This window comes from Rhinatrema bivittatum, chromosome 1 (genome assembly GCF_901001135.1).
Source record: "Rhinatrema bivittatum chromosome 1, aRhiBiv1.1, whole genome shotgun sequence".
NCBI lineage: Eukaryota > Metazoa > Chordata > Amphibia > Gymnophiona > Rhinatrematidae > Rhinatrema > Rhinatrema bivittatum.
In genome coordinates this window covers 333,687,232-333,711,362 of record NC_042615.1, presented here as the reverse complement: position 1 = coordinate 333,711,362, position 24,131 = coordinate 333,687,232, and the positions used below count along the sequence as shown (strand labels likewise).

Here is a 24,131-nt window from a genome sequence, read left to right as displayed (position 1 = left end):
CATCAACTGGAAGGCTGTGGTCGACAGCATCCATTCCCTGGGTCTAGTCTCTCTCTGCTGAGGTAGTCTACAGAGATGTTGTCTTTTCCTACAATGTGGGCGGCTGAGATTCCTTGCAGGTTTGCTTCCACCCACACCATTAGGGGGTCTATTTCCAGGACACCTGTTGGCTTCTGGTTCCTCCCTGGCGGTTGATGAATACAACTGTTACGTTGTCCGACATGACTGACAGATTCTCCCCAGAGTCTGTGGCCGAATCGTAGGCAGGCTAGTCTGACTGCTCGGACTTCCAGTCGGTTTATGTTTCATCCCGACTCTTCCTTGTCCCATTGTCCCTGTGCCGTCAGTTCCTGACAGTGGGCTCCCTACCCTCGCAGGCTCACATCCGTGGTGAGCAAGATCCAGTTCGGTGAGGATAGCCTTATTCCTTTGCCCAGGTGGCCCTCCTGTAACCACCATTGGAGCTGCGTTCGAACCTCCAGTGGTAGCTGGAGGTGCATAGAGTAGTTCTGGGACGTCTGATCCCATCGTGACAGTAGGGAATATTGTAGTGGGCGCATGTGGGCCCTTGCCCATGGAACGACTTCCAGGGTTGATGTCATGAGACTGAGGACTTGGAGGTAGTACCATACCTTAGGGCGAGCATAGTTCAGCAGTTTTCGCAATTGACCCATCTGTTTCCTTCTCCTTGGAGGGGGGAGGACAACCTTGTCTTGCTTGGTGTCGAACCAGACTCCCAGGTACTCTAGCGACTGGGAGGGCTGTAGGCTGCTCTTGGCTTTGTTGACGATCCACCCAAGATTCTGCAGTAGATTCATGACTATGGTGATCGCCTGGTGACTTTCCTCTGGAGATTTTGCCCTGATCAGCCAATCGTCCAGGTAAGGATGTACGAGGATTCCTTTTTTCCTTGGTGTTGCCGCCACTTCCACCATGATTTTGGTGAAGGTTTGAGGGGCAGTAGCTAGCCCAAAGGGTAGCGCTCAAAACTAGTAGTGATGGTCCAGTACCGCAAAGCGTAGGAAGCGCAGATGGTCGTGCGTTCCGGATGCGCCGGTGATGTGCGTGCAGGATGCATGTGCAGGCTACCACTTTGTGCTCCTGTGCGAGATGTGAGCGCTGCTGTGTGCACAGATCTATTTATGCGTGCCGCTAGGCACCCGGCACCAATGCGCGCACCTGGCTCGTCGCTGTGCACACGGATCAGTTGTACAGACAATCTGGCAATCAAGGGGGGGGAAATGGCGCAGACAACCACATGAGCAAGATGGTGAAACACCCCCCCCCCCCGGAGGGTCTCCACGTGTGTGGACCCTCGCACCAGATCGGACCCTCGCACCAGCCCGGACTGGGCTGCTCAACCCAATTTTACAGAGGCCGGAAGGGACGATCTGTGCGGCAATTCGAGCCTCGGAGACCGGAGACTTAGAAAAAGTTTTCTACCTTACCTGGTCTTGGCGTTTCCCAGCTCGTGCCGGGCGGTCTCCGGCTGCAGGGGGAGAGGGAATTACCTTCACCGCAGCGCTTGATTCAACACCTGCTGCCTCTAAACCACCCTAGGGCTAAGTCCACGCCGGAAGCCGGCTACCAGACTGAGGCTTACCTCTGAGGGATCTTGGAAATCACCTCAGGAATTCGACTGGGGGAGGGACCCTTAGGTATCACCGCAGGAGAGCAGGGCTAGTCTTCTTGAGGTAAATTTTCTCTCTTCTTTGTTTTAGAATTTCTAACACTATTCTAGTGTGTGGATGTGTCCCTATCTGCTTAGGAGACTGAGAAATACTGAAGAGCTAAGCTTCCTGCACAGGTATATGTAGGCTGACGTCAGCAGTGAAATCTGACTCAGTCTCCCATCTGCTATCAGGAGTACACTATACCCATTGGTCCTGAGTCCATCTGCTACACGATAGGAAAGTTCTCTTTTCAGGCATACCTGTGAATCTCTTTTCATATAGCATCCTGCCGCTATCTGGAAGCTACAACTTCTTAGCAAATTAAAATATGAATATACAGTTTACTTATATACAAATATAAAAATTGTGCTCCTCAGCTGCTGGATGCACATGATGTGGGGACTGACCTGTTTCGGAGGAGGCAAGGTTTGAGAGCCAGCTAAGGAGGCTAATTCTGCCGCTAGTGAGGTCTATCGAGAACGGACCCCGGAATTCCCGGTGAGGAGGAGGGGCGTGACGTCACTTCCGCCCCCACAGAGCTTCTGCCTATAAAATCCAGCGTACAGCGGCGTGCTGCCTAAGCCGCGCGTGCGGCTTGGTAAAGAAATTGCTCTACAGCTGGGAATTATTTCCTTTTTTTAACATTCGAATAAATATATCATTCACTCCGAAGCAACAGCCCTCACTGAGAGCCCATTGGGAATAATAGAAAGAAGTCGGTAAGCGGAACCTTATTACTTTGTTAGTGATTTATTTCCTTTTTTAAACTATGCCTCATTCGAAGAGAAAGGGGAAGGTGAGGGAGGGAACCTCGACCCCACTTTTACCTTCCCCTGCTCAAACAAAGATTAAGGAATTTTTTGCCGCGGTAGGGGACACCCCTGGAGAGTCAGCTGGGACTTTGGTTTTGGAGCAAAATCCAAATCCCCTCAATGAGATATCTTTGAGCCCAGGGGCTCCTGAGACTCCCTCACCCCCGGTCCATAATAAATCAACTGATTCTACTGCTCCCATGCGACCAGAGATGTCACAATTGAGAGAGGTGTTACTTTAGAAATAGTCAGACATTTTTTGGCCAGAAAGTTTGGTGTTACCAAGACTTTGTTAAACAAACACAAATAAGGAGAAAAAACTTTGAGATGAGAGGAGAAGCAGTGCAGAAAGGAATATCATTTAAACTTCAATTTCCATGTAAATGTTGTTTGGTATATCAGGGGAAGAGATATGTCTTTCAAGATCCCTCACATTTGAGGACCTTTCTGGATTCTCATCCTAACCCCATATAAACAGGCTGTTTAGTGAATAGAGAGTATAGCAAAGATACCGCTCACGACACATTCTGTTCAATATAATTATATTTTCTTTGTATAAAACGCTCCTTTGTTAAACTCCCCCGTTTTACTTTTATTTAACTACAGATACAGAATGTTTATGTTTCTTTAATGTATATCTTGTGAGATATTTACCATAATACTGTATGTAGTATATTCTTGTACAAGTGGAGTCTTGTAATAATTATATAAATCAATAAAGAATTAAAAAAAAAGAGATGTCACAATTGAGAGAGGTGTTCGAGGGAGAAACAGCTGATGTAAAAGATGGACAGAGTCAAGGCGAGAAAGTTTTGATCGCCTTGAAAGAATTAAACATCGGGACACTAAGTGGGACTGGCAAGTTGAAGTCACTTCCCACTGAGGGGGGATGACACATCAGATAAGGGTTGTCTAGGAGATGTTTCTTTAAGATCTACGTTTAAAATACCTGAGATTACACTGTTAGAGAAACCAGAAGTTGTAACTTTAGATGCATTATGGAGTGCTGTGTTGGTATTTGAAAAAACAATGATTTCCTTAACTCAAGCCTTTCGAGGTTTTCAAGATCAAAATGCAATAGTTAATCCGGTAGTACTATCTAACTCTAATAAGTTACAAGAAATGGACTCTCAGGTAGCTCAGATAAAAGTAATTCAGTCAAATTTGATCCAGGGTGAATCTAGAACAGACTCAGATACAATAATCTGAGAGTGGTAAATTTTCCCAAGTGTAAACTTATCTCCCCTAAAGAACAACTAAATAATTATCTCCGGGAGATGCTAATTTTTTCCCCAACAAATATGCCTAATATAACTAAAGCATATTTTATGTCTGATACCTAAAGAAATCTGAAGGGGAAGATATTCTGGGTGGAGATATTCCTAAAAGTGATCTTTCATCAGTTTCCCCTTTAGAAGATCTATCGGGGTTTTTAGAAACCTCTCAAGAAAAACAGATAGAGAAAAGGGGTATACTGTTGGTTACTTTTGCCTCCCCCGTTGAGAGAGATAATGTATTAAGAAATTTCCTTAGGAATAGGAATAAACAATATTTAGGAGAAAAGGTATGGATATATCCAGACGTAGTTAGAACAACGCAAATATGTCGTAAAAAATTTCTGAATCTGTGTCCAAGAGTTCGTGCCCTGGGTGCGCAGATACTGATTGAATTTCCTTGCAAATGTATAATGACAATAGATAAAGTACGATTTGTATTTTTTGAACCAGATCAATTAGAAAAATTTTTGCTTTCAAGAGAAATAACTTAAACCTGATGTGTACTCAGTAGTAATGTAATTACCCGTACCACTTTCTAATATGATAAAATGGAAAGTATGGTTAATTATATGCTTCAATTACTTACAATGGTCTCCCAGATTTTCATAGTAAAATGAGGACAGCATAAATGATAAAGTTTATGGAATATAATGTTAAACTTACTCATATGGATGTATAATATGTAATGCTATTCCTTATGGTAAGGTACGTAATCCTTATTTGTATTATTTTGAAAAATTTAATAAAGTATAAATTAAAAAAAAAAAAAAAGATGTACATGATGTCAACTCATCCCCATTTCTAAAGTGAACTAATATCGCTGTTTGAGCAGCAAAATAGCACAATTTTGATATAGACTAACTTGCAAGGTACCTTATTTGTTTTGGATAATAAACAAATACCATCACAAGACTGGATGCTATGGACGGTGTAAAGTACATAGAAAAACTATGACAGCAGATAAAGACCATCTAGTCTACTCAATTTAACACCTGGCACAGTGCCATAGACTAGCTGATTTATGGCTTTCCCCTCACTTCTTCACAACCAGGCAATCCATGTACTTAATCCTATGCTTTCCTGAATTCCATTACTGTCTCTACCATCTCCAACGGGAGGCTATTCCTTATATCCATCACCCCCTCCCTCCACAGCTTCTTCACCTCCTCCAGGATAGATGTCCTTTAAAACGTTTCAACACAGTGTCTCTTATCCAATTGGCATTATACAATATCAACATACATTAGAACCCACAACTTAAAAAAAAAAAAGGTAGAGACCAGTTACATGGAAACATGATGGTAAATAAAACTAAATTGATCTTGTGGTTCTTATGCAATACTGCAGAGCTTACAAGAAGTAGACCTCAGATGCTCTACTTGCATTCTAGGATTCGCAATGCTTATCCCTGTGCTTTCTTTAAATCTGATATTTTAGCCTCTAATCTCCAGTAGAAGGCTGTTCCATGCATCCACAACCCCTTCCTAAGAAAAAAAACTTCTGATGAAATTCATAGACATTTTTCATTTACTGATGACACTCTAGGAATAACATTGCAGGTTATGAATATTTGCTACTACTCAGTTACCTGTGCAAGAAGTCAGGTGCTTTGTTTAGCAAAGTATAATACTGCCTTACGAACTCCCGCCCTACAAGCAGGGGACTTGGCTTCTCCATCACCATTTCTTTGGTACAGAATTTTAAATGCTGAAATAAAAGAGAAACCAATTATGCATTAGTGTAAAGCTAGGTTGAGTATCATAAATGGTAGAAAATCAAGCCCTATCTTATATAAAATGGGTAGAAGACATTTAGTAAGCTAACAAATGTTGAAAGATGAAAACTGTTAAGACTACTGAAGTTCATGCCTATCACCAGAACACTCTTGTGGAATTTCTTACACAAAATTATTGCAAATTAACAGAGCTTATAAGAGTGGTAACTAACATTTGCCAGTATTTACTCTAACAGTTGTTTTCAAACAACTTCACACTGTCCTATCCATTTAAGCAAAAATATAAAAACATTTTCCTATAGCTTCATTGATATTAAGTGGTGCAATTACTACTTGCAAGTTTTTTTTTTGTTTTGTTTTTTACTAGTTTTTCCTGCAGTCTCAGTACAACTAGAAGAAAATTTTTTGTGATTGCTGCACAAACAGATGTCGACAGAAAGACTAATTGGTCCACAGAGATCTTCCAATTTGTATATCTATTATAATGCCACAAATCCCACACTAATCCTTTCCACCAAGGTCCCTTTCTGTCTGAAAATTTGCATCTTATCTTCTTTTCCGCTCCTTTCTTTTGATGTTCTTTTTTAGCTCCTTCACGCTAACCATATAAAAGACATAGTATAGACCTTGCACTATTTTGTGGGCCTTCCTTTGAATTGCCTCCACCAACGTTTTTCTGCAAATGTGGTCCTCCAGAATTGAACACAACATTCAATGTAGGTTTTCATCAGAGAGCTGTACAGATATATTGCTTCCTCTTCCTACTAACACCATGCCTTACACACAACTAAGCATCCTATTTGCTCTCCCCATAGCTTTATAGCACTATTTGGTCCTTGGACTTCTGCAGCCTAGAGGTTAGAGCAGTGGGCTACAAACCAGGAGACCAGAGTTCGAGTCCTGCTGTCGCTCCTTGTGACCTTGCGCAAGTCACTTTACCCTCCATTGCCTCAAGTACAAACTTACGGGCCGATATAGTACAGTGCGCTCCAGCGGAGCGCACTGTACTACGTCCAACGTGTCAAACGCACGTTGGACGTGCGTTTGACACGCTAGCTTTACCCCTTATTCAGTAAGGAGTAATAGCGCGCCGAAAACGCGCGTCCAACCCCCCTGAAACTAATAGTGCCCGCAACATGCAAATGCATTTTGAAGGCCCTATTAGGTATTCCCGCGCGATTCAGAAAGTAAAATGTGCAGCCAAGCCGCACATTTTACTTTCAGAAATTAGTGCCTACTCAAAGGTAAGCGTTAATTTCTCTCAGCACCAGGAAAGTGCACAGAAAAGCAAAATTGAGCGTCCGGTTTTCAACCCACGAGTCCATTTTAATTTTTTTTTAATTTTTAACTATTTGTAACTTTTGGGACCTCCGACTTAATATCATGGCGATATTACAAATAGTTAAAAATTAAAAAAAAAAAAAAAAGTAAAATGGGCCCGCGGCTTGAAAACCGGACGCTCAATTTTGCCGGCGTCCGGTTTCCGAACCCGTGGCTGTCAGCGGGTTTGAGAACCGACGCCAGCAAAATTGAGCGTTGGCTGTCAAACTCGCTGACAGCCGCCACTCCTGTACACAAAGAGGCGCTAGGGACACGCTAGTGTCCCTAGCGCCTCTTTTTACTGCGGGCCCTAATTTAAATAAATTAGTTTACTGAATCGCACGCACAGGAGTGTGGCCTATGCGCTCGCCCGCGATTTTTACTGTATCGGCCAGTATGATTGTAAGCCCTCTGGGAATAGGGAAATACCTACAGTACTGAATGTAACCCACTTTGAAGTGCTGAAAAAAAAGTGCAAAAAGCGGAATATAAATAAAGTGTCATAGCCAAACCACTGACCATGCTGCTAAGCTTTAAATTATAGTAATTGTCCTATTATCTGGATTACCCTGGGACCTGAAGTAAATTGAATAGTGGGAAGAGTCAGATATCTGTACTTATAACATATGATGGCTACCAGAGTAAGACAGAAGAAAAAACAAGGCAGAGTGAAGGATAGAATATTTTTTAAAATGAAACTGCTTAAACATGCCAAAAGAATCTGGAACCAGGAAATGTGTGTGAGTGTGTAGGAGACAGGCTAAAGGCAGTGTTCACCAAAAATTTTAGATATCTTTTTAAACCGCAAACATCACACTAACATAAATGTGCATGTGTGTCCAATCATACTGACATTTTTGCCTCCTTTTTACCTGCATTAAAAAAATATTACAACAAACTTAGGGCCAGAAATATGAAGGGTTTTCTCCCATTCTGTCTCTTTCAGGAAAATGCTCAGTATTATGGCCTTTACAGCACCATTACGCTACAAGGACATCCTAGATGGAGTGTTTTTTCTGTTTTCTTCCTAGTGTCTGCTCAGTTTTGTTTGTTTTTGGGGTTTTTTTTTTGGGGGGGGGGTTGGGTGTTTTGGTTTTTTTTACTTACAAACTTTCAAGATATTACATCAAAATAACCTTGAGTACAATAGAGGATGTATACTTCACAATCAACAAAAATAAAAAAAATATATATGACTCCAATAAAAAGACTACCTCAAATGCATCCATCTAGCCCACAACTAAGGAGGGATTCGAGCTACACAAGCTAGTGAGGGACTGGCACCAAATGAAAATTAAAAAAATAATAATAATTGTCAAATCTACAACTTCTATAGTATATTGACTAGCAGAATCTATACCTCACCCACCATCATATGGCTACCCAAATTGCCCAACTTTTTTTGCATTTAAACGCAAAGCTATGCAAGTTTTAAAAAAAAAGTTTAAGAAAACATTTATACAGATAGCGAATTATAAAATATGCACCTAGAGATAGAACCTACAGTCTCATTTTAAGAAACTGCTTCCTATGATGCTGGGTTTTCTTACAAACAACCGGAAACAAGTATATTTTTCACCCGAAAATAAAGTTGCATGATAGAGACTTTTTCTTGTGCAAACACAAGAGTCACCAGCAAAGTTGCTCTCTTGACTTCTTCCTCTCCTGATCTCTCCAACAATGCAGTTAAATCCAGGCTATCAAGAGATAACTCTGCTACTGCTTGATCGCCTCTCCAATCCTCCATGCTCTTTCTTCCCAGAAGATAATAGATCTTACTAAGAAGTGGGATTGCCTTCTCTGGCACTTTCAAAATCTCTTATGTAAGTCCAGGGCAGGAGAAGTTGCAGACCTGAATCCAATTAAGAGGTAGTTGGGGGTCGCAGCAACACTCACCTATGAAGAAACAGCCTCCTTTGGCAATATTGACACAAAACGCCACTCTTCTGCCTTTCCTGTCGCATTCCAGAACTGGAATTGTCACCCTGAAATGCACAGCTTCAGATCTCCCAGCTCTTGCAGCAGCAGCAGCCAAATCTTCACTGACATCACGTGTTCTCAGTTGCCCAGTGTCACCTCCCTGGACAGCTGAGGAGTCTATTGAAGAATGGAACTAAGGACGTTCTCTGTCCCAGAGCATGCAGCCATCCCCCTCTGCCTCATGTGCTCCCATTGACCTCATTTGGTTATTAGATTGCATGAAGTCCATAACAGTTGTTTGACAAGCCATGGAACCACCCAAGGACAAGGGGGGGGGGGCTCCCCAAATCTTCCCCTTTCACTTTCTAACTATTGAGGAAAAGAAAGAAGAAATAAGGGACTCTCGTAAAGACCAGGCTTCAGCGTAACTTCACGCTGTAGTCATCTTGAATCCCTCTGGATCTCATATGTATTCAGGCTTTGTCAATGCGAACAGACTACATCACCTCAAACCTCCCTCATACTACAGAATATGAACAAAACAGAACACAAGATCTATAGATCTTCCAAATTCATGAACTCAAAGCAATCTGGTGTTAAGATTTGAAAGGAGTAGTCATACTTTCTTTTAAATATTACTATGAATCAATGCTTCTTTTTTTCCCCACTGAGACTAGAGTTCAGTATGAGTCCTAGCTCCTTGGTCAGTTCATCTACTCTAAACCTTAGTTTCAGGCAGCTGTGCTAGGCCCCTGCCCCTTCCTCCGTGCATCTATACCCCCTCAGCCTTTACCCCACCTTAATCCCAAGCCCATTCCTTTCTCAGTGATGCCCAACATTTCCACGCTGCAAGTGAATACAGCAACTATGCAAAATGCAAGGGTGCATTTAAGTCTGCTTCTTTTAAGCTTTCGTACCAGCTAATGAAGGATCAACTGTAAGAAAATTAATGCTTACATATAAAAAAAATTAATTTTAATCCAAAAGATACTACAAAAATGTCACTTTGTTTAAACAAACTTAATATAGATATAAGATCTTTTCATGTTGCTTCAAATACTTTTATTTTTAAGTCACTATTAAATGCCTTAAGTCACTCAAAAGCACACTTAGTACAATACACAAATAACAAAGATATGGGCTAGTCTAAGAGTAAAGTGAAAGAATTAGAGCCCTCAAAATATCAATTTGTTTATAGGCTCTTTTCAACTTTTTTCCTCTTACTATTTCTAACATTTATCTTTTACACTTTTTGAATACAAAATATATTTATGACTGCTACATACATTATTTTTAAAAATGTCATTTCCCAATTCAGTTCATCTTATATTCTTAACTCATATCAGTATGATGCTTGCCTGAGAATCTAGAAAACAAGTGTGCTGTGCTAACAGAGCAGTTGCCATGAATTAGGATGAAGAAGTTGGGACCAAAAAGTATGTGCCAGTCAAAGCTAAAATTCTGCAATTCAATTCATTCTACATCCACAGACTATAAATGAAAATATATATGGATGCATACAAACCGGCACGTTGGCAACATGAAAAACAAGTACATAAGGGCATGGTTTGTACAAAAAGCTTATAGAACTAAAAAGCCCTGAAAGATTTATTTCTATTCTAAAACTGAAATAGGCAATAAAAAAAATTGCTTACCTATAAACAGGTGTGCTCTGATAACAGCAGTATGAGATACATGATTCAATCTCATGGCACAGAATGTTTCTAGAGCTTTCTAAGAAACTTTTTCAGGCACATGCAGTTTTACTTGCATTGCCAGACTCACAGCCAGTCAGTCATCAATTAGCTGAGAAGCTTAGTAAGAAGAGACTATGAAAAGAACTCCTAGGGGAAACAGACGGATCTTGTGGCTCGCTGCACTGCTATCATCACAGTACACCTAGTACCAGGGCCATTTTCATTTATACCAACAGCTTTCTGGCATAGGAGATATGATCTTGTTCCTCCCTGCACTGTTCAGGTAGAACATGACCACCAGATCGTCTCTCCACTAAGGCAATTTTGTTGGTTACCCAATTCCTGAAGGCCTTAATAGTATTCAGTACTGTCCTCATACCCAAGACATTGCTAAGAAAATTTCTTGCAGAGAGAGCAAGAGTCCTGAGTGTGCAAGTCCTTTAGATGAGCTCCATAGCCTAGGCTGGATGCATGATAATGCACATATGGTATGGATGAATCTGGAAGAGAAAATCCCAGCTCACAGTGGAAGGCCCACCAAGAAAGACTCTTAGCTCTTGTTACTAGAATGCAGTTCTGCAGTCTGTATGGTCCAAGTCCCATGTTCCCTAAAACAGCCACAATGTCTTGGGCTCTCATCAGGAAGATGTGTTTAATATTTTTTTGATCTTATCGACTGATTTAGACTGTAATCCACCTCAAGACTAATTTGGAAAAGGCAGAAAATCAAATATTTATAAACACTTCCCTTAAACGCACTCTACGAGAAGGCCCACTGTATTAAAGAAATTTATTAAAACCATATTGCCCGACACGAGCATTGCGTTCAGAGAACAAGCTATTGTTGACTTCTTCAGCCAAAGCAACCCCATTGCAAGAGACCAGATGTCATGCTTTCACTTTTGCCGCCCCTTTGCTCTGGAATGCTCTCCCGCTGGAGTTGCATAAAATCACAGATTACAGATGCTTTAGGAAAGTGATGGTTAGGCTTGCTTTTAATTGAGATGTTTTATGTTTTAGCTTTTTTAGTGTTTAATTATTTAATTTTACCATTTGTATTTATCGTATTTGATATTGTTGTAATCTGCTTCAAACAAAAAATGTTTTGGTAATGATGCAGAATAGAAATTATTGTAAATAAATAAATGAGAAAACAGTGCAGAGGGAAATTGAACTATTCCCTTTTTAAGAACTATGCTGAAGTCTCATGGGTCTAGGATTGGTCTTAATCCCCCTGGTTTTCTTGGGAACCAAGACCACCTAGAGTAAACAACACTCTCTCCCCTATGGTCTGAGCAGGGCCTGGTGTAAAGCAGGCCTCCTTATCCTTTTGGGCAATTTGGAGAAAGTTTCTAACAACCTTTAACAATCTAGGATCCAACTGTTTGCAATTACAAAAGACCAACAGTTTATAGAGGTTATTTCATCTCCTGGGCTGAACCATCAACAGAACTAATCAGCCATGGTGGTATATAGGAAACATGTCAAGACTCTACCAAAATCAAACTACTGCTAGTCCTATGGATCCTCTGCATGAGTAGGGAATAATTTGCTCAAACTGAGCCAACTCTATGATAAGTCAAGAGAGCTGGATACAAACAGGGCAACACTGAAGCTTCCACAAGGTACCTCTAAAGCCCCATGGTTATTACATTGCATAACTATCATATTTATCATTATATCTGTTTAGATTGTTAAAATTTTTAAGTCTTAATAAAGGTGTCATGGGTCCTCCTGAGACATCTAAATCTGCACAAAAGTGGGAAAAGAAATATCTTCATGAAAGGATATATTTCATGCCAGATGCAGAGAGAACTGAGAGGAAGGCTGGAGTGTAGGCTTCAATATTACTGTTGACAAATTGGGTTCAGGGACCTTGGACTCCCACTCCTCTAAGAAATGAGGAATTAACAGGCTAGACTAAGCATAACACAAGTAAATGATCAGTTATTGACTAAACCTTCGAAGGATTGAAATCAAAATGGTCACTGATGTAACACCTTACATCTTGAATGCCAGTACAGACCCAGCATCTATGCAAATGTGACTGGAGGAGGGTTATTCGATACGCCCACTGGAATCAAATTGCTCATTGAATGTGACTTGATGTACCTGAAGTGATCAAATGTTTCTGTAATCATCCTATCTCCATTCAAAATCATATAACAGCTGAGGAAGGCCTTATAGAGGACTGAACATCCTTAAAGACTATTCCTCACTGTCCCGGCGCACGCAAGTTACTTCAGGTCGGATCCTAAAGTAACTTTCAAAATAAAAGGTAATAAAATTTAAAAAAGGGTTTTAGAGAGTGGGGAGGAGAGGGGAAGGGAAAGGAAAGGGAGGGCAGGGAAGTTCCTGATGCGTCGCTGCACAAATTTGTGAAATTCTACCCCCCCTTGCGCTCGCTGACCAGGATTTTATAACATGTGCGTGCATGTTATAAAAGTGCATGTCCATGTGTGCGCACCTGATAAAAAATCATGAGGAAAATAGACAAACATCTCCTAAACCCTGGGATGCTTTTCCAAACATGTCTTGAAGCAGAAACAAAAAACCCCTCTGATAGCCAGTCACTCATGTTAGAGTAACAAACATTATTTCCAGAGCAGTTTTTAATATGTTGGGGAATACACACTCCTTTCTGAGTCACTGTTGCCTGTCTTTTTACTAAATATTGAATTAGTTCATATTACTCTTAAAAATAGTTTTATATATTAAATAAATGTGGTTGCTCCTTAACTAAAAGGTGTATGCTTGGAATTTTGCTGTGAACACATCACATTTATAAAAATCTCATGAACAGCGAGAATAAACCCACCTAACGTAAAACCATTCATTTTATGCCATATGTGAATGGAATTTTCTTGTAATAGATTAACACCTTCTGGCTGTTGAGACTATATATGACTTAAATTTAAAAAATGCTTTTGTTTTGTGGGTTTAACCTAATGCTTTAATTTGAAGATTTTACAGTTGCAATGAAACCTTCTAAAAGCACAATGAATTGCTAAGAATTACCATGGCAACATTATATGTTCTTGCCTTAGGCCTGGTCATATAACTCAGCATTGACTACTGCTATGAAATTTTAGCTAGAATGAAAGTCTACTGGCAAGAACAAAGCTTTGAAACAGGGACTCTGGCCTTGCTAAAACCATCAATAACCTGTATTCAATTTGACCTTGAGCAGATCCCCCCCAATTTGCTCTGGATCAGGCATTTCTCTACTAAGACAGAGAGATCATTTAGTATTTTATTACTGACTCTGCAATAAAGGTTTAATGCAGTTTTGTTTTTATGCCACAGTGTGCGGCATGTTTCCTGTTTCAGTACTCAATATACCTTTCATCATAGTGCAGTGACTGCAGCCAGCATACAAAACAGGATAATGAATATTGCAACATAATTTTGAGTCTATGGGGAAGAATCTTAGTAAATGTTGCCTTTAACTGCATTTCCAACTAGGCATTTGGGGACTGGAGAAAGAGGAAGAAGCTAATCTGTCACATCAACTAGTCTTGAATGTTCATATATGAATCACTATCTCACCACCATTTGCCTTAAGAGTTAATTCTCAATCATATCTAATAAAGGATATGTACACCTTATGGCCATATCAAAAACAGCATTAGTAGAACCTGAGAGCCTGTAATAGAAAAATAGAACGTAATTTATAGCTCCGTTCTTTGTGTGTTGGGCAACCGGATAGATTAGATCTGTTGAAGAGCACTTATGTACAACATTTTAAAATTGAAATTAATGGGCAAAATCACTAAATGTTTGAAAAGACAGCCTATCGAATGAGTACAATCACTGTACTTAAAGTGCACAAGAATCAAGGATCCTGAATGTTTTCCCAACAGTAGCGAGGCAAGACTGCACCTCTATAACAACATTTAAGGTACGACCTGCACACAAGAACCCTCTAGTGCATTATCAGGATAGGTGCAGAGAAGCACGACACGGGAGCAAAGACAAGGTGTTTTTATTTTTCTCTAAAATGGGAGCCGTAGCTCGGTTTAAATAGTAACATGCCCAATTCATACCTTGGCAAAACAATCTTTTCAGAGAAAGGAGCGCGCAGAACCCCCTTGTTAAACCGTACATCCGTCATGGGTGAAGTTAAACAAAGCAAACAAAAAAAGGATCAGCAGATTCCAACGTCGGCCAACATTTATGTCGAGCGATGACTGAAACCACAAAAGATTAACAGTGCGAAAACGATGGACATAATCCGCGTTTCGTGCAGACAACTCTTTACACTGAAAATGTCAGACGTCAAGAAAAAAAAAATTTGCTTTAAGGGGGAACAAAAAAAAAAAAAAAAAATAGGCATAAACTTCCGGGGCACGAGAAATAAACAGAGTAAGAGGGACTGGTGCGTGTGTGAAGAGGCCGGCCTGAAAGCTTTACATCGACCCGCCTCGGAGAGGAGTCCTCCGGCACATTCCGGTTTTTGTGAGGTGGGGACAAACAAAGAAAGAGGAGCAGGAAGCGGAGGGCGCAAAAGAGCGAGGCAGGAGACACCAGCAAACAGCCACGGCGCTACATTTACTCAGAGACAAAGACACACACACACACCACCCCCGAGTTCCTCCCCCGGGGGGGGGGGGGGGGGGGGGGGGGGGGAGAGAAACCATAAAATGACAATAGAAAAAAGTAAAACCGGCTGTAAAAAGCAGAGGCGGCGCACCGTACCTGGGGCCCACAGCCGCAACTCACCTAAATCAGCAGGTCACAGGCAGCCGATCCGGCGCGCAGACGAGGCCCGGGGAGGCCGATGGCGGCTTCCGGCACCGCGCGCGCCGCTGTTATCTGTAAAGATTATACCTATCTATCTATATATATATGTGTGTATATATATATCTCTGCTTAAGAGTGCGAATATGTATATATAAAATAAATATATATATATGTGTGCTGGTATGTATCTTTCCACAGTCCTTATAGCGGGCCGCGCTCTCAGCGCTCATGTACATATGACAGCAGAGCGCTGCTGCTGCTGCTCGTGTTGATGCTACTGCCGGCAACACAGCTCGCGGATGGGAACCGTTCCTGCCGGGCGAGTGCTCGCGCCCTCAGTCACTGGCTCGTGCACCAGCCGACGCGCCGCTATTAAAGGCGCAGTTCCCTCCTCAAGTCTTTCTTATTGTTTCGCTTCTGAGGCCCCCGCCCCTGCGCTCGTCTGTCGGGAGATTCCGTCGGCAACCGCAGCCAATCCCCGACAGCTACCCTGCTGCCGAGCCTCTGACGTCAGAGCGATGCCTTCCCGCCGACCTTCGCAAGGCACCGATTTTTTTTTGGCCGACTACTTGACGTCATACCCACCGTGAACGCGCGCTTGCGCTTGCTTCTGCCGGCGGTTGGTGGGGCATGGAAGATCCGGAAGTGGACGATGCTGCGCTCGTAGGGAAAGTCATGTACCAGCTCGTGAGATCGAGTCTCTTTCGGGAGATCACAATAATATTTTTGCCTTCATGTCCTACAGGACTTATTTACATCCATTGCATTATAAACAGTATCCCTACTGTAATATCGTATTATCATTCAGAAAAGTGATCCAAGAATATACTATTTGCAGAATGCTGGAGGAAAAATACAGCTTTCCTCAACTTGGAGTGGTTAGCACAGTGGGCCATGAACCGGGGAATCTAGGGTTCAAATCCTACTGCTGCTCTTTGTGACCTTGGATAAGTCACTTTACCCTCCATTGCCTCAGGTACAACGTCAGACTGTGAGCCCTCCAGGGACAGGGACATAATCATCCTATTTGAATATAAATCACTTTAAAGTGGTTGAAAGGCAGAATATAAAAATATTATACATAAAAAGTGCTACTTAATGACTTATCCATAAGAGTAAAATATTAGTAAATTCCAGCCTCATTCAATATTACATTTAAGTTCACAGGGTGATTTTTAAAAATATTTTAAAGAAAAGTTGAGACTATACCAAACATTTACTTCAGGAAATTTCTAAAATGACACAGAAGCTCTTGAACCTTATAGATCAGAAACAATGCAGATATAAGATCCAGGGCACTGGCCCATAAACTCTCTTTTCCCCCTCCCCCTGACATTTTGAGAATTAACTCAATCACAATTAGCTGCTTCCCACCCCAAGAATAATCCTATAAAACACATAATTGGACATTACACAAATCATCTCTGTTCTACATTCACATACAGCTGTCATCAGTGTCATATAACGAGACAGAGAAACCACCCTGTTAGTTCGATCCTGCAGGGGTCCAATGGCTCTGTCCATACCTGCCTCTTACCAAATTCTGTCCAAGCAAAGACAGGACACCCCTGCTCATAAAGCACTAGACACCGCTAGAAACATTTTGAACTATTGTCTCAAGGTGCTGGACTTACATGTCAGAGGCATCTTTAAACAGAAGTACCTTCTAAGTCAGGGGTAAGCAAACATTTTGAGCCAAGGCCCCCTTCCATTCATGAAATTCGTTGGGACCTTCCAAAGATGGGTTATTATATATATGTGTGTGTGTAAAAAATAAATACACACACACATACATGAATATTCACCAGGCAGCCACACTGTCAACCAGTGGCTCAAAGTCCCCATTTTGTTTGTCTTCAAGTTGCTGAAAGGCGTAAGTTCACACATACACATAGGCACAGAGGCAGACACCCCATATCCAGGCCAACCGACATCCAAACACAGAAATGGAGACTCCACACCTAGACAGACATAGTTGCCCAATATCCAGACAGACAGAAACAAAGACCCCCCAAACCCATACACAGACACCCCACAGAAAGACAGAAACCCAATACCAGACAGGCACAGATATAGACAGAAACCCACAGACAGACACAGAGGCAGGCATAGACACACCACACCCAGACACAGAGAAAGACACCGGCAGACAGATAACATCACACATAGAGACATAGACCACACGAACAGGTAAAGCATACCAGACAGGTACACACACTCCACACCACAATTAGACACACAGACCACACAGCACAATGGTAAGGGCTGAAAAATGTTTCAAAAACTTAAGTGCCAGCCAAAATTCTTTAGGAGCTAAATAAAACTCCATCCCACTCTGCCCAACTTTTTTTTTTTTATTGCTTTTTTGTTTTCACTAATTAATCCTCTTTTTCTCTCTCTTTTTGCTCTTTTTTTTCTTATTTCCTTATTTAACTTTTTTTTTTAATACTTATTGCTTTTATCCTTCCTTCCCACATCCTCCCTAATGCCTTATTCACTCAGGTCTCTTTGCCCATTCCTCTTCTCCTACCTCACCATTTCTTTTCACCTAGGCAACAGCTGTGATCTTTTTCCTTGCGTAGGGATCTGGCAGCAGCAGGAACTCCTCCCAGCTGAGGCCTGAAAGAGTTGGTTCTTTCTGGATTGTGGAACACTGCAGTGGCTCCTCTCATTTCCAGTTCTGCCGCAGAGTAAGAAGCTCCTTCCGCACCGGGGCCCACCACATTAGAAGCAACTCCTCTCCCTCGCCACAGAAAGAGACTCATGACTAAGCCATGGCATGCTTACGAAGATGTCAGTACATTCTTGCAGCCCCTTACCTGATGAGCTTGCAGTGCCTCCACAGCACAGGGACTTCACAATATAGCCATTTTCTTCTTTCTTGATTGGGCCCCCTCTTCAGGATTGTTCAAGCTCCGCCTGGGGGGCCTGACCCCCCAGTTTGCTCACCCCATTCTAAGTAACAAAGAAACCCCTGGCCAGTTTCAACATTGTAATAAATCAACCACTAAAATTATTCGAGAGTTAAGTCTGGGAGGATAGGACAGAATCCCAATATAAATCCAAAACCTTAAGTTCTACAATACCCTGTGTTCAGAGACATTCTCCAACAAAGGGAGTAGAACAAGGACATTTCCCCTTATCACTCACCATAGAAAAATAATATTCAAATTCAGGAGTTACCTCAGTAACACTCTCTTCACAACTAGGAACATTACGTAATAATCCTAAACCCTGCAAAAAATGTTTTCAGGACCTATAGTAAAAACTGCCATATCATAACACACTAACTGCCAGACTCAAAACAGTAACAACCCTTCATATGAAAAGGCAACACTGCAAATATTACAGCAGATCCTAAAACACCAATACAGCTCCTGTTGTCATATACAGACATACATGCTCTCATACACTCCTCTCACACACATGCTCATGTACACACAAACATGCTCTGACACACATGCTCTGTCACAGGCACACACACACACATGCTCTTACAAATGCTATCTCACACACTCATACATTCACTCTCAGGCTCTTGGGGCTTTCACCTCAGCCCACAAGGCCTCTTCTTGGGCTGCTATGGGATGAAGGCCATGGCAGCCCCACTAGGCATCTTGGGATGCAGCGGGATGGGGACTGTTGCAGCCCCTCTGGACCTCTTCTTGGGCTTCCGTGAGATGGGATCTGCAATGGGCCTGCCAGGCCACTTCTTGGGCCACTGTGGGATGGGGTCTGTGGCGGCCCTGTCGGGCATCTCCTTGAGCTACCACAGGTTGGGATCTGCAGCAGCTGAAGCTTTCTGTTTTGCTACCCGACAGCTGTTGGACCCCATAAACAAGCCCTTCAGTACTTTATGTAGCTACATTGACAATACCCAGGCATGCACCTTTCAGTAATTTCAGCGGCCACATCAGACACCCCCAATAAACAAGCCCTTTGTACTTTCAGAGGCCACATCAGACACCTCCATAAACAAGCCCTGCAGTACTTTCAGATGCTACATCGGATCCACCCCATAATAAGAACTAAAGTAGTTTCAGCGGCCACATCGTACCACTACCAGGCACGCATCCTTCAATACTTTCAGTGGCCACATCGTACCACTACCAGGCACGCATCCTTCAATACTTTCAGTGGCCACATTGGACACCCCCCAGGCAAGCATCCTTCAATACTGTCAGTGGCCACATTGGACAACCCCCCATGCACGCATCCTTCAATACTTTCAGTGGCCACATTGGACACCCCCCAGGCACGCATCCTTCAATACTTTCAGTGGCCACATTGGACACCCCCCATGCACGCATCCTTCAATACTTTCAGTGGCCACATTGGACACCCCCCAGGCACGCATCCTTCAATACTTTCAGTGGCCACATTGGACACCCCCCAGGCATGCATCCTTCAATACTTTCAGTGGCCACATCGTACCACTACCAGGCACGCATCCTTCAATACTTTCAGTGGCCACATTGGACACCCCCCATACACGCATCCTTCAATACTTTCAGTGGCCACATTGGACACCCCCCAGGCACACATCCTTCAATACTTTCAGTGGCCACATTGGACACCCCCCAGGCACGCATCCTTCAATACTTTCAGTGGCCACATTGGACACCCCCCAGGCACGCATCCTTCAATACTTTCAGTGGCCACATTGGACACCCCCCATGCACGCATCCTTCAATACTTTCAGTGGCCACATTGGACACCCCCCAGGCACGCATCCTTCAATACCTTCAGTGGCCACATTGGACACCCCCCATGCACGCATCCTTCAATACTTTCAGTGGCCACATTGGACACCCCCCAGGCACGCATCCTTCAATACTTTCAGTGGCCACATTAGAACCCCCCAGGCATGTGCACTTCAGAACTTTCAGCAGCCGCTGAACACCCCACATAAACAAACCCTTCAGTTATTTTTGTGACCACATCAGGCACCCCCCATAAGCAAGCACTTCATTAACTTCAGTGGCCACATTGGACACTCCCCATAAACAAGCCCTTCAGTATTTCAGCAGCCACATCGAACACCCCCCCCCCCCCCCCCCCATAAACAAACCCTTCAGTTATTTTTGTGGCCACATCAGGCACCCCCCATAAGCAAGCACTTCATTAACTTCAGTGGCCACATTGGACACTCCCCATAAACAAGCCCATCAGTTTTTCATCATGCACATTGGACATGCCACTTAAAAACAAGATATTCTGTAATTTCTGTGGCCACATCAGACAACCCTCAGGCACATGCCTGTCAGTCATTTCAGCGGTCACATCGGACATCCCCCATAAAAAAGAGCTCCAGTACTTTCAGCGGCCACATCGTACACCCCAGATAAACAAGCCCTTCAGTACATACAGCGGCCACATCAGACAGCCCCCATAAAGAAGAACATCAGTACTTTCAGTGGCCACATTGGACACCCCCCATAAACAAGCCCTTGAGTAATTTCAGTGGCCACATTGGTCGCTCCCCCATAAACAAGCCCTTGAGTAATTTCAGTGGCCACATTGGACACTCCCCCATAAACAAGCCCTTGAGTAATTTCAGTGGCTACATTGGACACCCCCCATAAACAAGCCCTTGAGTAATTTCAGTGGCCACATTGGTCGCTCCCCCATAAACAAGCCCTTGAGTAATTTCAGTGGCCACATTGGACACTCCCCCATAAACAAGCCCTTGAGTAATTTCAGTGGCTACATTGGACACCCCCCATAAATAAGCCCTTGAGTAATTTCAGTGGCCACATTGGACACTCCCCCATAAACAAGCCCTTGAGTAATTTCAGTGGCTACATTGGACACCCCCCATAAACAAGCCCTTGAGTAATTTCAGTGGCCACATCGGACTCCCCACAGTCATGCGCCCTTCAGTACTTTCAGTGGCCACATTGGACACCCTCCATAAACAAGCCCTTGAGTAATTTCAGTGGCCACATTGGACACCCCCCATAAACAAGCCCTTGAGTAATTTCAGTGGCCACATTGGACACCCCCCATAAACAAGCCCTTGAGTAATTTCAGTGGCCACATTGGTCGCTCCCCCATAAACAAGCCCTTGTGTACTTTCAGCGGCCACATTGGACACCCCCATAAACAAGCCCTTGAGTAATTTCAGCAGCCACATCGGACACCCCACAGTCATGCGCCCTTCAGTACTTTCAGTGGCCACATTGGATACCCCCCATAAATAAGCCCTTGAGTAATTTCAGTGGCCACATTGGACACTCCCCCATAAACAAGCCCTTGAGTAATTTCAGTGGCCACATTGGACACTCCCCCGTAAACAAGCCCTTGAGTAATTTCAGTGGCCACATTGGACACCCCCCATAAACAAGCCCTTGAGTAATTTCAGTGGCCACATTGGACACCCCCCATAAACAAGCCCTTGAGTAATTTCAGTGGCCACATTGGTCGCTCCCCCATAAACAAGCCCTTGTGTACTTTCAGCGGCCACATTGGACACCCCCATAAACAAGCCCTTGAGTAATTTCAGCAGCCACATCGGACACCCCACAGTCATGCGCCCTTCAGTACTTTCAGTGGCCACATTGGATACCCCCCATAAACAAGCCCTTGAGTAATTTCAGTGGCCACATTGGACACTCCCCCATAAACAAGCCCTTGAGTAATTTCAGTGGCCACATTGGACAATCCCCCATAAACAAGCCCTTGAGTAATTTCAGTGGCCACATTGGACACTCCCCCATAAACAAGCCCTTGAGTAATTTCAGTGGCCACATTGGACACCCCCCATAAACAAGCCCTTGAGTAATTTCAGTGGCCACATTGGACACTCCCCCATAAACAAGCCCTTGAGTAATTTCAGTGGCCACATTGGACACCCCCCCATAAACAAGCCCTTGAGTAATTTCAGTGGCCACATTGGACACCCCCCATAAACAAGCCCTTGAATAATTTCAGTGGCCACATTGGACACCCCCCATAAACAAGCCCTTGAGTAATTTCAGTGGCCACATTGGACACTCCCCCATAAACAAGCCCTTGAGTAATTTCAGTGGCCACATTGGACACTCCCCCATAAACAAGCCCTTGAGTAATTTCAGTGGCCACATTGGTCGCTCCCCCATAAACAAGCCCTTGAGTAATTTCAGCAGCCACATCGGACTCCCCACAGTCATGCGCCCTTCAGTACTTTCAGTGGCCACATTGGATACCCCCCACAAACAAGCCCTTGAGAACTTTCAGTGGCCACATCGGACACCCTATTCTCTGTTGAGTGAGATTCAGTACAGCAGGAAGGCAGCAAATCTTCAGCCAGCCTGCTGCCCCCTCCAGATTTTTGCCTCCTTAGGTACAGGTCTAGTGTGCCTATTGACAAATACAGGCCCTAGTAAATAATTCTAATAACTTAAAGTTCTGCATGTCCAGGAAGAAAACCTATTGGTGAGATCCATGGATAAAAAAACTAAATTATGTAGTGCAAATGTAACCAGTGATTGGCAGTAAGAAAGAGAGTTTTGATTGGATACATTTCAAATACATATTTGAAAAACGCCAGCCTTGATTCAGTATTGCTGGTCTAGCCCCACAGAATACATTATATGGACATCTCATGCTGAAATGAAAAAAGCATGAGTGAGTGCTAATAACGATGCAAATTTTAAAATAAAATGTAAAAAATGTTATTCGTTTACTAACATTGAACATTGTATTTTGTAGATATGAGCTCTTGCCCTGACGCAGCTTTTCTGTGAACCGTTGTCATCGCTGATGTTTGCTGAAATTGGCGTTCATTGAAAACATTGTAAAATGGTGGTTGGAACAGATTGTGTTATAAAGACTGTGTCACAAAGATAAGTGAAGTCAAAGAAATTGTTTAACATCTATAGCCGAGTCGTTGGAAATCTATTGAAAAGTAGAATGCAATGTGCTGAAGGAAATATTCTAATAAGCTAGTTGATTCAGCAAGATATGTAATGACAGTACTGGGCATACTTCTGCTTTTAAGAGAAATTCAAAAACATGGAAAAATAATTACAAATAAAAAGAATATGTTTTGTGTTTATAAAAGTAAAAAAAGAGAGAGGTTTTTCAGACTGGTGACTGCACCAACTGGTGTGGGATTTAGCTACGGCATTTTCCTCCAGTCCTGATGTCTTTTTTTCTCAGTATAAAATTGTGTGTTTTTGAAGTTTGAATAATTGAAATATTTATCTTCATATGCAGAAGTAAGCTATTACATTTTGCACTGGCTCACATGTTGGACCTTCTGTAATAAACCGGTTTTTCCCCTGATATAAATTATAAGAAATTTGAGAGTCATGAAATACATATTCTCCAACTATACCTAATTTGTAGGTCATCTAATTTTTGATACTAGGACTGCTATTGTATTTTTTGGGGGTGTTCCATGGGAGTGAATGAGCATCGCACACACAACCAGTCTTCCCTGGTTATTTTTCTACTGCCCCCCAAGCTCTGCTCTCTGGAGTGACTGTACAGTGCAGAAGCACCTCCATAAACATCTGTTCTGCTGATCTGTTCAGGATTGCCAATGGCACCTAAAATTTAGAGGCTGCCCATTAATGGGGCAATTTTCATATTTGCCCACCTAGTTACAAAGTCTGCCAGTATTTTTACCCATGGGCTTTTCAGCAGTTCTAATAGGGAAAATATTACTTTCCCCTTTTGAAAACTGTCCCAGAGATTTGCACCTGCTTTCTCCGCTGGTACTTTTTCCATGGAATATAACATATGTAGTTTGTGCAGTGCTGCCTCCTTCGACCTAACCCCGCCCAGGGAACACCTCCGCATAATGCAGGGAAACAAACATATATTGTTTCATGACACGTGCTTATTTAGCCAATTGGTGGACGGGCAATTTTCAAAAAGCTGTTTTACCCAGGTCAATCAGTATTTTTTTTAAATTCTGTTTCTTAATTTGTCAAATCAAATTCCATAGAACATACAGTGTGTTGTGT

At 42.7% G+C, this 24,131-nt stretch overlaps 1 protein-coding gene across 3 annotated transcripts in view; it reads right to left on the bottom strand.

Moving 5' to 3' along the window:
- The window catches only part of G3BP2 (G3BP stress granule assembly factor 2), a 170,067-nt gene extending 155,350 nt beyond the window's left edge, over positions 1-14,717 (bottom strand). For all 3 annotated transcript variants that reach the window (XM_029598259.1, XM_029598279.1, XM_029598269.1), the window contains exons 1-2: positions 14,481-14,717; positions 5,351-5,469 (exon numbers count right to left, since the gene is read on the bottom strand). In XM_029598259.1, the coding sequence (XP_029454119.1) occupies positions 5,351-5,445 (95 nt within the window). In that variant the 5' untranslated portion in view covers positions 5,446-5,469; positions 14,481-14,717. The remainder of the gene's footprint in view (positions 1-5,350; positions 5,470-14,480) is intronic.
- Positions 14,718-24,131: the final 9,414 nt, after the last annotated feature.